Here is a 16,146-nt window from a genome sequence, read left to right as displayed (position 1 = left end):
TACTCAATGATTAACTGGTAGATTATACTTCAGCTAAACTGAGCTATTGGGTACCTGCTGCATTAAAATTCTGAGACAAGCAACAAGAGGTTCTTTGTTTCATTTAGGGTTGCTTGCTTTGAATCTAATTTGCCTTTCCTAAAGAAAGCAAAATTTATCCGAGTATGGCATCTGCAGAGACTAGAGTGGTCTTTTGATTAATTTCAGAGATATCCATGCTCACAGTAGTTAGGCTGTTAGAAATGAATTTAGGTTTGATTACATAAAAATATTTCATGTCAAGGGTGACATTTAGAAATGGCAAAATCCTCGGTCTCACTGAATTCAATGGGTGATTGCAGTGGGGCCAGATGTTTACCTGAGACAGCTGAAAACACACAGAGATCAAAATAAATGGAACACTGTCCTTACCAAAAGATACTAATCTGTGTATCCATCTCTTTTACAATAAACAACCACAAATAGCATATGTTATCACATCTTGCAATTAAATTTCAGATTTTTGATTGATGGACAGATGCAAAAAGGAAATTAAACTTAAAAAGGAGGTTGAATGAGATCATAAAATGATGCTGGTCTACAATAAAATAAATGGCTATTTAGCATGCAAAGTGAACACTACAGTTGATTATTTCAATGACTAATTAGCTGTCATTCCAGTTTTTTTGCTTCATGGTATTCAAAATATATTTACAGTTCCTATTTGACAAACATACTGTAAGTGTTTTTAGAACTAGCAAGACATGATCTTGGGTAAAAAATATGAAGAAGACAGAAAACCAGAAATGTCAATTAAGAGAGAAAAAGGAAGAAGAATGTAAGACCATAAGACAAATAGCAAAATAGAGAACAGAAAGAATCTGGGCTATATGAATGGAGCGCAGAAAAGATGGAGAAAATAAGGAGATGAAGAAGAGAAATGGGAAGATACAAAAACAAGGGAAAGAAGCAGTCTAATGACAGCTAATCGAAGGATCTAAAATAAATGTAGCACTGGTTCAAGCTAAGAAACTATTTGACTACTGTTACAGTCTCAATTTAGCCTGTTGCTTTATAAAACATATTCAAAAAATACTAAGAAATTAGACATTGTAAAATCCTTCCAGTGGTAGAATTCAGTCAGTTTAATGATCATTTCCTCAGGGTTTTTTTTACCATTATCATTCATCCTTTCAGCTATATTTTATCCTAGAAAGCTTTCTTCAATCTTGCATTCTGGACACTGGCAATATTATATTAAGGATTATTTTAGTATTACCTTTCACAGTTACTGAAATGACATGATGAACAGAACCTAATATATTTCTTGCTACACATTTGTAGTTCCCAGAGTCAGCTTCAGAAACATCTATAATCTTGAGAGTTTTCTTAAAGTTTTCAAAAAATGTTCTGTTGGCTGGCAGTTCCCCACCCTCTTTAATCCAGCGGATTACCGGTGTGGGTCTGGAGAAGCAAAAGCACAGATCAAATTTAGGGGCTGGAGAAAAGGAAGACGAGAGTTCAATACATTAATTTTTTGAACATATATTTTACAAATAATTATTTTAAGAGCCTCTACCCAGATTTTGGGGCATGTCCAGCAAATGCGCAAAACATGCCAGCATTTGCTTCTAGGAAATGACAAGCCTCACTAACGCTGTCAATGGCCATCTGTTCATAGGCTTAATAATTATAGAATACATTTGTCTGCTGATTAATCTAAAACCCCGATGGTTAACAAATGAATACAAGTGTATTTCAAATCTTATTGCACTTATACTATTAAATTGATGTTCATGATGCTTTAAACAGTAGTTTCTAGATGACAAGTTTATAATTGTCCTTCATTTGAGCAATATCCTAATGCTTCATGAACGTCATGTATTTTACAGCAGAGCTGTAAGGAGACAGAAATATTTCCTATGAGAAATCAAGAAAAAAACGTCAGTGCTGAGTCAAGTATAGCTACTTGTCACTTCACCATGTCTAAATCTTGGCTATGCCCCGTGTTGTCCACTGAAGTTAAAAGTTGTCCAAACTTTTAATATTACAAGAAATCACAAGGTGTTGCTTACTAGCAGAATGTCCTGTCTCAAATAGTAATGACTCAAGGCAATATTCCCTTAGCAGTCTAGTATCACATATTTTATAACAGAGATGCCTAGCAAAGTTGACTTTTAATTATAGTATCAGTAATTAGGAATAGTCATTTTAAACAAAATCTGAATCTGACCCTTTGTGGACAACTATGTAAGTTTCTCTCACCGAATTCTTTTTTTAAAAAAATTACATGATGGCTAAAGACATAAAGCCATATAATGTTAAATATTCTATTTTTCCCCCCATTTTTATCCAGCCATTTTACTGGAGTTTGGGTCACTGAATACTTTTATTGCAGGGTTATCAGAAAGCATATAACTATACTGCAGATGAAGATTACCCAAGCTGATGCTACTCCCACTCATAGGTGTGGTTTTGCTAGTGGTGCTGATGTAAAGACACCTGAGCAGACCACAGCTGAGACAGAAACACTGCACTGATGCTTGTGTCAAGCTGTGCACGAGCATGACCTGTGGCGCTTATGCAAGTGAATACATGTGCACGATGCTCTGCTGCATCATTTGCAGTTATTATTGGCTTTCCTCATGGCTACCTCAGAGCACACTGCATTACATGCTTTTGTGCACTGTAAACATGTTTGCAGTTCCTGAAATAGATACTAAGGATTTTACACTTCTGCACTAACCAGTCTATCCTCAGATTTGTTCCTGAGAATGAAATTGATTTAAGATCAAACTAGTTCATGAAGTTAAATTGCTCTTTAGTAACTTTATACTTGCACAATAACTAGAAGAAGCAAACCTGCATTACATCGAAGAAACAAGTACCAATTAAACTCAATTACAATGAGAAATTGGATGTAAGGAGCTGAAGGTATGTTCTAACAACTCCCACCTAGCTGATCTACTAAGTAATTATTAGCATATGTGAGCAGCTTTTTCAGATTAGACCAGCAGATTCTTATCTATTTTTATATAATTTGAGAGTCTATAAATTTAGGAAAAAAACAGAGGCTTGATTCCTGAGTGCAATTCTGCAGCCATGTGTCCAAGGTTACCCTATGGTGTTTCTTGCTTGTGTTGTTTAAAAAACACCATGGTACAACCTGTATTCTGTGCACAGGTTGTGGGGATATGAGAAGGCAGAGACTATAATATTTATATTCATAGAGAGTTTTAAAATCTGCTGATGCCCAAGTAAACAGTGGACTTCCTTAAAAGAGTTCTTTTCATCTTACATTTCTGTTTCTTTGTAATACATAAGCTTGTACAGTGGTAATATTTTAAGCATCTCTGAAATGTTTCCCTCTGTTTCTGTATTTTTATTTAGAAAAACACTGTCTAAAAAGTAACTCACAATCCTGCTGCAATGCACTCCAACAAAAGCACATTTCCTCTGAGTTCCACTTTGGTACTTGTGCTACCTGTTGGTGTTAGAAGAATCGGTTGCTTCTCTGTAACTGGCTTGGCTGGAACAAGAAAAAAAAAAATCAATTTCTAAATTTTATTTTAATATTGATCAAATGCATACATCCATTCTCGCATTGTGGACAGTGATTTTGTTGCATATTGGCCATTTAATTAAAAATCATTGTGTTATACAACCACACAGTTCAATGAATTAGGTTTTTGACAGACATAACATAATCATATCTCAACCTGTTAAATGATATAATTTTGAACACATACATGAAAAATGTTATTAGTAAAGATGGAAGCAATTGATACACAGTTTTTACATAGGTAACTATGCAGCTTGATGGATGGATGCTGAGCCTTAATCCTAAGCAGCCCCTATTCACTTCAGCAGAACGACTAAAGGGAGTAAGAGGTCACAGATGTGAGTCATAGTGCAAGACTGAAAGTTACCAAAAATTTCTGGGCTTCCATCAAAACACAAATAAAGCAAAGTTATTGTATTCAGAAATGTAAACCAAGGGGATAAAAGGTACCCTCCATTTTGCAATACGCTTTGTTCAATGTTTTCTAGACAACGTGAGGCGTCTTTTCAGAAGCTAAGCCTTGTATCCTCCTCTAACCAATATATTTAATTCAAGCTGTTCCCCAGTCTGGTAATAGAGAACCATTGATTAACCCGCAAGAAATTACCATGGTAAACAGACAGCTATAACTGTAAGACCCATTTCTGACATTATACTCTGTTGGCTTTGAAGTATTATGGTATTTCACGTGCCATCATGGAAGTCAGAATAAGAGTGCTCTCTGTAATAATAGAGTGCTTCCTGTAAATACTCTAATGTTCTTTTACAGCAATTTTAAAGTATAGGATTAAGTTGCTCTAAAGTGCAGTAGCAGTCTGAATCATTACAGTAAATTATTGTATTTTTTAAAAATGTGAACAGAAACATAAACTCTTGTTTATTAGGGTAGAGGATTTACTGATAGATTAACATAAATAGAACACAATTTTAATACACTATGTGCTATGAATTCCTTAAAAACTAGTACACGAACAACTTAAAGTTGGGAGAAAAGGGTAGTCTAGAGTGAAGAATGCAGTTGATAGTCATAAGCTTTAACTAGTCTACCCGGTTTTGGCACTGCTAAGGACTGCTGACTCATTTTGCAAGACTACAAAAATTCAGAAGAATTACCTCTGGTATTTCTGAGTTGTGAGTCAACCGAATGGTGTTTTCCTCACTAATTGCAGCTAATATATCATTCTGTGTTCAGATACATATTTCTTGTTTGTTCCTGGATGACATCTTATTTTTACGCAAAGAATTAAAATATTCCATTAAAATATTCCTGTTTTATTTTAGATTCCTCTAAGTTATGGTTTAATATGTGCACAGCCTCATTTGACAAGGAAAAAGACAAAAATAGAAGAAATATCATGTATTTTCTATCAATCTCACACAATATCAAGTGGAGAGTCTAGAACCTCAAGTGTTACAGTATCAGTGTTGCTCCAAAGTCAGCCTCACTAAACACACATATACCTGTTTGGGAGGATTTAATTCACAATATACAAAAGACTTTTCAACACAGATTAATGTAAAGATCAGCTTAAGCACCAGACAAACAAAACTCATCTTTCCCCTACAAAGGTATTTATACAGATAGTATTAAAATGTTTAGATTTTACACTTATGAAATATGTTAAAAATGAATGGTACATTCAATAAACTATTAAATGTGAAGTGCATATGTTAAATGCTTAATTATTGTTATTTATTATGCAGCATGTGATATTGAATAGTCCTAGTGATAATGAACATATCAAACTACTAGTTAAATTGGAGGAAAAATATAAAAAAGCAACACAGTATAGAAGCAATCAAATAGACAATTTTTAAAATTCGCCCCAGTGTGAAAGGACTCATTTATTATAAGAGTTTGTATTTTTTATGAGCCATATGTTACAATAACATTGAAGCATTAAATATTTGAAAGGATCACACTGTGCAGTCCCTTTCGAAAGCACATATTATCACCAGCACTAATAGATACCTTTATTAGAAACTGAAAAGGGAGCAAAAGGTTAAGTAGCCATGGAGGTGAAGTTAGTTAACTAAATGCTACTTTGAAACAGGGAGTATCAGTGGGGACCAGTGTAACTCACCACCATAAATATCAGTGTCACTCAAATTAGCAGCTATAGTGTCATTCAATGAATCCACTGAAATAAACAGAATATCATGAAGAATGCATACAAGAGGGATAAATCAAAGTACTGGGTATCAAAAGGTGATGATATGGCTGCGGTGAGTTAATCAAATGATCGATTAATTTGTTTCAATAGTTACAATAATCATAACAACTTAATATTCTTGGACATGAAAACCATTTGAAAACTATTATTTTATACACTGTATTTTTTCAATATTTCAAAACTTACAAACCATTTTTTCAAAAGACAAGGCCTGATAAAGGGAAAAAATGACACCTTTTCAAATGAATTATACGTCAGGAACACTGGAGATTATATTTTAAGTTTATACAGTAATGTAATTTCTTATTCAGAATTAAAATGACAAAATTCCCGAGTGTAACACTACTTAACTTTGGCAAATAACATGAGAATTCTGGATAAATACTATGTAAGTATGTAATTAGCTAATGCGATACCTACTTGAAAAGACTTTTACAGAAATGGGTTGTTTCTGCTGTATAGTTTGTGTATGATTAAATCTTGCATAGCAGATATAGTCCTCCCGGGTATCTTCTGGTTGTACATTAGAAAAATAAAGGTCTCCATTTAGACCTTGGGAAACTCTTTCACTTTGAGGAAGTCTTTGGAAAGCTAGGGGAAAACAAGAACACATTTATCTCAGTTATAATACACACTCCCATTATTATGATCTGCAGACTCCACATTTGTTTGATTATGCTGTTTGTGGGTTTGTAAATATATAGACCTTCTAAGTTTCCTCTCGAGCTCCCTTGTCTTCCCATTCTTCCCAAGTGCGTTAATCTACAATTTACATTAAGAACTCCAGCTGCTTTTGGTTTCATGCTTTTGGGCTGCATGTCCGCTTGTTTCTTCGTTTCTACAGAAATGGAAATTCTTTGAATTTTAACTTAGAGGGAAACTCCACCATCTGTGGTCTTGGTAGGCACTGATCAACGATGTAAAAAAACTGCAAAGAGCAAACTAATTCTACATAAAAACCAAACTCACCATTATCCATCCAAAATATTATAGGTGGTGGTAAGCCAACAGGAGGTCTGCAGTGTAGTACTAGTGAATCACCTTCTTGAACATGATTTGGTTCTAGTTTTTCTTTCGTCCACAAAGGGGATCCTATAGAAAATAATTTTAACACACATACAAACTATGGATTGACAAAAATTCCTGATTTAAGGAAGAAATGCACATAAGATTCCAGAAAAACAGAAGAACTACATGCATCAGAATGTTAAGTCCTATCATGTTTACTAAAGATTTAATTTTTGATCTTTTTTATGTTTTCTTAGGAGAAAAGTAGGTTTTCTTTAAAACATTTTTACAGCAATGATTTGCTGAAAGTATAATCAACTGATTCAGATTATTTTGGCTACTTACTAAAGGTTCTATAATAGTATCTTGGAAAGTTTAAACAACAATAATGAAAAGAAAAAAGTGATGCACTAAATTAGGAAAAAAGGTAGACCTTCCTAAAACAGTATTATACACACACAGTTTTATTAAAACCTGTCAGAACAGCACATTTTAAGCTGAGAAGCTTGAAAAACTGATCTGAGATAAAAATCACATAGAAGCTGTAGAAACAGTCTACTATTAATCAAAATTTTTTAGCTTTATCTTCTTTTTGGTCCCAATCTGTTCTGCATTAAAGCTATTATAAAAACTACGGAATACATGCATCAGCAAGAGAATAAAAATTGTCCTCATCAATGATGTGCATTAAGGATTTAAACATTTTATTCTAATTGTAGCATCATATATACAACCCAATTTTAAACATGATAGGTCATCCGGGTGTACCAAAAAAAAAAAAAAATCAGGAAAGCATTTTGGTTATTAAATTTTCTAAGGAATATGGGAGAGAACATGCAATATATTATTAAATCTGAATATCAGAAACTATACAATACCTTCTAACATGATCACTTTGATAATTAAATTTTTAAGACGGGGGAAAAAAAAAGCAAAACATTCATAAGAAAATAAGCACACCGAAGTGTTTCACATTTCATGAACATTAAAAGCTTCACTTACTAGAAGACCTTATAACAATATTGTTGGAAATGGCTGCTCCTCGTTCATTCCTTGCTGTACACTGGTATACTCCTTCATACACTTCTGCCTTCCCACCATTCATAATATTTATGACAAGGGTCCCTGAATTTGGTTTCATTGTTACCTGTGCATCTTTATCTATATCAAAATGAGTTCCATTGCGTGTCCAGGAGAAGCTAAAATAATAAAAACAAAAAGAAAAGTTTCTTCTTCAGTTACCTTTTGCAGACTGTACGGAGAGAAAGAAGAACAAAGTAATCTTCAATAATACATGGTATTTTTAATTTAGCAGATACGTAAGACTTGTTCCCAAACTAAATTAACTAATAAAGTAATAGAGAGCTTTTTAGTAAAAGAAATCTGGCAATACTTCAAGATAAAAAGGCTTGGCTGAACTTGTTAACAGGAGCCATTTCAAAGTCAATATTTAAAAAGAAAAAAATTATATTAAAAGATTCTGAAGTTAATCGTATATGGAAAAGAACTGATTTTCTTTCTACTAAAGATGATACAGTAACATCTGCGAGAACTGATATTGCTAAAGCTGCATTAGCATTTCCATTATAAAACCTATTGTTGAAAGGGTTTATAAACCTGCCTTTAAAAACTTGCTCTGGGCTGAAATGTGTCATCTCAGGTCCCAGCAGGAGACTATTTCTTTTAATTGGTTTGGCTATTTTAAAGTTATGCAAGTGAATTAAAGACTGTGTGGTGAGTTTGATTTCTTTTCACTACTCTAATGCAAACAACCATGATTCTTTAAATGAAATTTTGCAGTCTGATAGCCCATAATTCATCTAGTAAATTTATACTGGTGTTACCCAAAGCAAGAGATATTTTGAAAAGTAGTCAATAAAAGTGAAGACTACTAGAACTCATTTAAAAAAAGTAAAAAAGCAGAGATTCACAGTCTGTGACTTATGCTACTGTAAAAACCAATTTCTTGCTTATGCTTTGTTAACAGCCAAAAGTATAGTTACAGAGAGCTGGACCAACACCTGTGAAGTGCTGAGCTTGTTACATTTCAAGCTTCCTACTTGTTACTTCTCAGCTTCATAAGCTTAAACACAAGCACTATATATACTTACTGTTCAGAATGCTTCCTAAAAGTATAAACATACACAGTGTTAGAAAAGCTCAAATTTTAAGTGACTCAAATTGTGCGCTGACCTTCTGCAGCAGGAGGGCAAGACTGGACACGCTATTTGCGCTTTGTGGTGGGGGAGAGGGGAACAGCTGGACCTGAGCAGCAGCACTGCACCACACTGCAGTGGTTTTGGGAGGACTGGTGTGCATAGTGATCCAACAGCGAACCTGTTTCTTACGACCTTGCGGGTGAAGGCGCAGAACGTGGCATCCCTGTAATCCTCTGCTACCAATAATACTGAAGGATACAGGGAACTGTAATGTAGCTTCAAATGAGAGGTGACAAATGTGGTACAAAACCCTGAATCTGAGACAGATGAAAGAATCTTTGCTGCTCAAGCTATAGGTAGCAGCACATCCATAAACCTTTATGCCAGCTGCCAGTTACCCTGTTTTAACAAACAATTCACACGCTGGGCTGAGAAAGTTCATCTCCAACTTCAGAGCTTTGATGCAGCTCAAGTTCCAACATGCATTTGCAGGTCATCAAGACTGATGGACCAGACTAAGTATTGAAATAAATTATTTGGATGTCATATCTTTAAAAATAAGGAAAACTAAGCACAAGCTTATAAAACTCATTATAAAACTCTGCACTTAAATCCTGTCACTTCCTCTGTAGCAGGGGAACAAAGTGAGACACAGGTTTGATGGGAAAGGTGAGGCTGTACAGCAGAGCGCCCTGGCATGTGACTCAGATATGTCAGTCTCACGGACAGTGCTCTTAGTCTTGCAGGTAAATCCAACCCAAAAAATGCTTTCAAGAGAAACATCTGCAGAACCAGTACATTTGTCCCAAATCGCACAATAATCATCTGATCCTCCAGGTCAACACCCAGACTCTTGAGAATGGTATTGTGCCTGCTCAATTAAAATGCTGGTAGACAGAGCAGCTTTATAGCACTCCTACCATTAGGAGAACACTAGAAAGGGTGACAGTATCACAGATAATCTCCATCTTCTCCATTCTGCTGCCCAGCATGATAATGACTACGATCCCAAGGCAACCAGAAGGAATAAGGTAGAAAAAACCCTGGTTATTCTGAAGAAGTACATTTAATGAGCTCTGTGTGTGTCTGAATGAGCAATTATAGACTGACCTTGCAAGTAAGTTGTAGCGTAACACTACTGAGAACAGAGAGATGCACATTTCTCTTTAAAGTCTCTGAAATCAGAAGCAGTTACTAGCAGTGCCAGAATGCATCACGGCTACTGCTGTTTTCAGTGCAGATACTCAGTATCTTGAAAGGAGTAGTTTTCAAATATTTCAAGATACTGAAACAGGGCCTTAAAATGGAAGATGATCAGGAATCTGATCTACACACAGGGCTACCATTTCTGCCAAAACCAAAACTTAAATACACTTGGGAAATCAAGGCTGCTGATCATTAAAACTGATACACACTATACAACTTCCAACAAAATACTTATGTATTTCAAGATGAGCCTCGTAAACCAGAATGATTTATAAAACATTAAATTTTAATTTATTAGTGATACTCTGAATGTATTCAACATCCATTCTTCTCAGACACTGTGACTAAATCTAGAACACGATCCAGTTCATAGTATGGCATGCCTCTCAGTGCTTTCCATGGGCATTTACCTATCTGCTCTTGTAATAATCAAGTATTATTTTATTGTTAGAGCTTTGAGGAGAAAAAAAATACTACAGTTGCTTGATGACTACAGAAAAGTTTGAATGTCAAGTATGGGAAGAGTCAAATTTATGCCACTATCTGATAGCTGTTTGAATTACAAAGGTAGGAGTGCATGCATGTTTCTGCGTGTGCAAGCACATAAATATGCATATACTTGTTAGTTTACAGAAGTTACACTATTTTCTCCTAGTTTTCCTATGCTGTTAGGCCAACAAGAGCAAAACAAAATGCTACTAACCTAGGAGGTGGCTTTCCTTTTGCTTCACACTGTATTACAATATTCTCTCGAGGGTCAACAATGTAATCTTTTGGAGATTGCTGTGTTATCGTAGGAGGTTGCGACACTTCATTATGGAATATAAGAAACAGAGAGGAATTTAACAATATTTTCAAAGTATCAGCGAGGCAGTTTTGTAAGCAGAGAAAGCAGAATTGCAATTAGCAACCAAATCATTGACAGAAGAGTGGGATTAAAGTATCCTTTATATTAGGAGGCTGAAGCCCTCTACTCTTGTAAATCAGTGTAGCTACACTAACTTCCAACTGAGCTATGCTGATTTATAGTGGATGAAGGTCTTGGCCAGAAAGTTTAACACATGTCATTTCTATGCGTCCAACATATCCTGAATGAAGAGTTGTGAGACATAAATACCCCCACAAAATGTTTTTTATCACACAGGAGGAAAAAAAATACACTGCTTTGTATTTCTAAACGTTTTATGTATTTCCAAATTCTGTATGGGTGTAAACTTTTCACACAGTTACTGTACTCAACATATTGAATTAATCTACAAAGCATGCTTTTAGGAGCTACTTTTCAGGAGTAAAAGATGTGTTATAAGTAAAAGACTCTGTAAAAAATGACAAAAATAGTAACTAGTTTCCAAATAGAGTAAACACGTAGGAAAAGTCTAGCACCAATTGTCCTTAAAAAACCCAACAAAATTATAGTCATTCTTGTGAATTGCCCCAGGAGAAACAAACACTTAACATTTATGATTTATCAAGTACTCTAGAATGAGTAGCACAAAACAGAATTTATTCACCTGACAAAGTAGTTGGTGTCTACCTATTTAAAGTAATTTATAATGTTACCATTATCTATGCCCATACTTGCATTAAAAAAAATGCTGTTTATGATATTAAGATAGTGAGAAAAGTGTTTTTCTCAACATTATTCATCTGTTTATAGTTTAGTGTCATCTAAAGGAACCAGTTTAATAACACGCCCATGAACATCCTTGTCTAAACGTTGTAAATTGTCTGTCCAGCAATACACTTTGCTAGTACTTTGGGGTCATTTCTAGCCACTTTAGCAAAATATTTCAATCATTCGAGTTAGATGTGTTCTCATGCCTCACTCTAGCCAGTTAAAATTGTAGAACTGGGATTTTTATTTTAAGTCTTCCCTACCACTACACATTAAGTACTCTGTTGCACAGAAAGAGATAGCCATCTATAAAGCCCTACCCACAAGAAATAGCTAGGGAAAAAAAAAAAATCAGATATCAGATCATGGAATCATAACGAGATATAGCAGCTAAGCAGAACAGAACAGGCCATGCAGAGCTGGGTTTTACTCCTCTTCCTCACCACAGAGAGAAGAGTGCTTAAGAGAGGAAGGCAACATTTTTACATGATGACTTTTTGTGTATTTCTTTAGAGAGGCACTTTGAAGACAGTCCTTTTCCCTCTCAGAGGCAGTTCTCGAGGTCAGTACATGTCAGATGCTTACTTGGGAAAAGCAAGCACACTCTGAAAAGGGACATGACATGAACACTGCCCAACATACAGGATATTCCATCTGATGCACATCAAAGACCTGAAGTCTCCACTCCTGTGCTACACACTGCATTTAAAACTTAAATTAACCATGACACTAGAGCTCAGTTAGGAGATCCCATAAAAGATGAGGTCTACTTAAAAAACTGTATCCACTGTTTTTTAAGGATATAAAAGTATCTCCAACTTGGACATGTAAAATAGTATGTAAGTACATATATTCCAATGAATTTATTTTTTAGCAAATATATTTACTCCTGAAAGTAGTAATAAAATATTGCTCATGCTGATACTGAGTAAAGACTTTAATATCCAGATAGCACACAATCAAAAATCACACATTTGTTCAAAATATCAGAACACTGATTTATGTACAGTAGTATTTACTGAACACTGCATGCACAAAACATCTAGCTACAGCAAACCAAATTATCAACAAAATGTCAGAATCACACATTTTTGGACTGCAAATTCAATCTGCAACACAATCAGCATTAATTTTCAGCAGCACACAGCCTAGTTTTTGTGGACAGGAACTTACATTCTTCTAGAAGTTTTGCTTTTATTCCCCCATCAGAATCAGCAGATGAATAGACAAATGGAGATTAAAGAGAAACATTTGTTAGTTAAAAGAAAATTATCATTTTTGAGAGGGAAGATAAGTATCCCCAACAAGTACATTGGTCACCATTAAAAAGAAAACATTTAAAACATTTAGCACTGTAACCCATGCAGCGATGCCTGAAATTCCAGCCATGATTTCCATTGTGTCAGATATTACTACATTTATCTCAAAGTTCATGGTATGAGAAACTTTTCTGAAGTGTTGACTTTTTAAGGGCAACCGTGGTAGGTGATTTTGGCCTTGCAAGGACACAGAACACTGATACTGCGGAGACAGCAATTCAGAATTAATGGAGTGCACTGCCCTCATGCTGCAGTCAAAATCAATCCACCCATACAATCATATGGAAGAACAAAAAGAATGCTTCAGGCTAGAATTATTTTCACAAAGACAAAAGCACCTAATTCTACTCAACAGACATACAATCCCTTTTGGTTTGAAAAGTAAGTACACAAAAAAAATCGTCTTAGTTGTCACATCTTTATTGCTTACTTCAAATATTTTGCATACATGTCTCCTCATCAATAACATTTTAGAACCAGTCAAACTGCTTTTGCTCAGCTACATTGTCAATCATCCCTTACCTACTTCGACACACTGATGAGCATAGGAACTGCTAACCTGGATGAAACCTAAAGGTTCAACTCATCATGTATGTTTTCACCACCAGGTCTCTGTGGTGGGTATGTAGGGAAGATCCACAGAAAATATAAGTCCTTCCCTTGTGGTGCTCTCCCAGAGCCCATTCTAATCATTATTTATGAAAGCAATAACATCATTATAATGTAATTTTGGTTAATATGATTTTTGGCTAAAAATTCAAGTATATGACTTTATCAGACCTAAGAAAGTTATTCGATATTATGCAGTAGGGAACAAGTTAACTGAGAGTTAACGTGATATATCTAAAAGGGCTACTCATTTTTGTCTATTGATGCATTTCTCATTAATTTAACCTGAAGTGTTGCTCTATACAACAGATATTAGAGTGGTGCACAATTTACATTAGCTCCTAAACTACAAGATGGGTTTAAAACACTATTTCTAGCCTGTGAAAATATTTAGGGAGAAAAATTAAGTTTAGAAAATAAGACACTCATTCATTAAACTTTTAAAGCCCTCAAGCCACAGTTTATTGCTCTAAAGGCATTCACAGCACAACAAGTCAGATATGATTCAGATATATTGATCTTGTTACAGAAATACAGGTCATTGGTTTGAGAGGCTTGTAAATATGCATGGGGAAAAAACACCAAAGCAGTTGCAATTTATGTCAATGATTACTAAAGAAAAACATGCATTTATGAAAGGCAGGAAAGTATCAAAAATATGGGGGTAAAGAAAGCCATGCGGATTAGATTCATAGGCAAATTTACTGATGTATTAATCCATCAATTTAACACCAGCCCTAATGTTCTCTTCTCTGGTAATTAGCTTAACAAATGAATAGTCACTGTAAGGTGCAACATGGTTCACTGAATTCTGAAAATGTGATCATGCTTGTCATAAGAAAAAAATAACAACCTGAAGCATGAATAATTTCATAAAATTAGCTATTAAGGCTATAAAACACAGCAGCTACCATTGCTTCCTTTTCAGCACGGAGTGCTACCTTCAAGGTTCCCCACTAACACAGTCTTGTATTAGACAAGAATTTCAGCTCTTGGGATTTCCCCTCTTCTAGGTGTTTACTCACTGGTTAATGCTAGAGTTCCCTGCTCAGCACACATGCTTTTAACCTAAAAGTTAGGTACTTAACTGTTGTCAGGCACTGCTTAGGAAATCTAAGAGCCTAATTTACTCTTCTGAATCAAAAAGTAAGATGCTTCCAATGTCTGAATTTTAGGTATTTGAATCTTCTACTAGATCTCATATCAGCTCCTGGAAACCTCTTATAGGAGGACAAGGGGGATTGTTTACAGCAACTAGGAATTGTCCTGGGACTTTCAGCAAATTGTCAATATGATCTTAATTTCACAAATAATTAGCATTTAACTGGGCTTCTCTGCCCTCCTTCATTTTCATCAAATAAAGTGTTCAATAAAGGCACACCGAAGGTAAGTATTCATGAGAATCCTGTTAACCCTTCTCAAGTGAATAAAGTAAGTAATTTTATATGCACAGTTTTTAAAAATCTTCAGTAAATTAGTGTAAATGTTCATAATCATGATCTTGTGACTGAAGTGAGGAAACACACTCCACGTTTAGCTCTGTGCTGGAGTTACCTTCATCTTCCTATACAGAAATTATTTAACTAATCTTCCATTATTCCTCACTTATTTAGCAGGTTAATACTTACAGTCAAGAGGTACATCCAATGCAGAAATCACTTGGCACAGAAAGAGGACCAAGGAAGCTTTGCTTGCAGATATGCTCCTCTTTTTCATCATGATTTTAGGCTGTGTTGAGTAAATCATACTTGAAGAATGAAGTTCAACTTCATCAGACTAGGTAGCTTGGAATAGATATGTAAATATAGAAAAGAAACCTGGTAAATAAAACCAAGAGAAAACCAATATGTAGATACTATGGAGAGTTGAACGATCACATCTTAATAATATTATGACTACCAGCAGTCTACATACTATATCCAGTGATAATAGTTACACTATGTGCTCTAATGAAATCCAAGCAGAGATCCAGAAGTGCTTAGGACACCTAGATCATAACACTTTCCTAAGGAAGCTAGTGAACAACTCCTATAACCTTGTTGAATGGAAATACAAAAGCCTCTCCTAAGAAGGATAAAGCATCAGTCCAGCTAGTTAAAAACCAGTATATACTAAAGATAATAGTCCTCTGAAGTAGATTTAGGAGATTAAAGCTCTGAATGCCCACCTAGTCTCTCTTTCAAACACCCTGCACAATTCTTGGAAAGAGTTATTTTAGGCATCTACTCCAATGAAAACATGTCTGGCCACAAATTTGCTAAGTAAACTGTGGGATCTTCCTGCAGCTTTGAGTTAGGTATCTTAGCTTCTCCCCACTTTGGAACTCTTTCTAATAGACAGCTGTAGACGGAATACAGAAGACTTCATGGATTGCCATGCTGAGGTTCTAGCTTATGTACCATACAGGAACCTAGGCTCCTATTCCTGGATTTCTGATTCCACCCAAAATACCTAACATCGAAATACTTTGTCATTTCTAGCCTGAAACCAAAATCTAATCAACTGGCAGCACAGT

At 35.2% G+C, this 16,146-nt stretch overlaps 1 protein-coding gene across 33 annotated transcripts in view; it reads right to left on the bottom strand.

Moving 5' to 3' along the window:
- Nucleotides 1-15,350, bottom strand: part of NRCAM (neuronal cell adhesion molecule) — a 72,335-nt gene extending 56,985 nt beyond the window's left edge. For 12 of the 33 annotated variants that reach the window (XM_075721954.1, XM_075722055.1, XM_075722101.1 and 9 more), the window contains exons 1-8: nt 15,260-15,350; nt 12,877-12,894; nt 10,792-10,897; nt 7,726-7,922; nt 6,685-6,807; nt 6,136-6,306; nt 3,397-3,508; nt 1,259-1,443 (exon numbers count right to left, since the gene is read on the bottom strand). In XM_075721954.1, coding sequence (XP_075578069.1) covers nt 1,259-1,443; nt 3,397-3,508; nt 6,136-6,306; nt 6,685-6,807; nt 7,726-7,922; nt 10,792-10,897; nt 12,877-12,894; nt 15,260-15,350 — 1,003 coding nt within the window. Of the gene's footprint in view, nt 1-1,258; nt 1,444-3,396; nt 3,509-5,625; nt 5,683-6,135; nt 6,307-6,684; nt 6,808-7,725; nt 7,923-10,791; nt 10,898-12,876; nt 12,895-15,259 lie in introns of those variants that run through there. The other 21 variants (XM_075721924.1, XM_075722010.1, XM_075721928.1 and 18 more) reach the window with 6 other exon arrangements.
- Between the last annotated feature and the right edge of the window lie 796 nt (nt 15,351-16,146).

This window comes from Pelecanus crispus, chromosome 1, assembly GCF_030463565.1.
Source record: "Pelecanus crispus isolate bPelCri1 chromosome 1, bPelCri1.pri, whole genome shotgun sequence".
Classification (NCBI taxonomy): domain Eukaryota; kingdom Metazoa; phylum Chordata; class Aves; order Pelecaniformes; family Pelecanidae; genus Pelecanus; species Pelecanus crispus.
The sequence above is the reverse complement of the archived record's forward strand: the minus strand, read 5'-3'. Positions and strand labels throughout refer to the sequence as shown.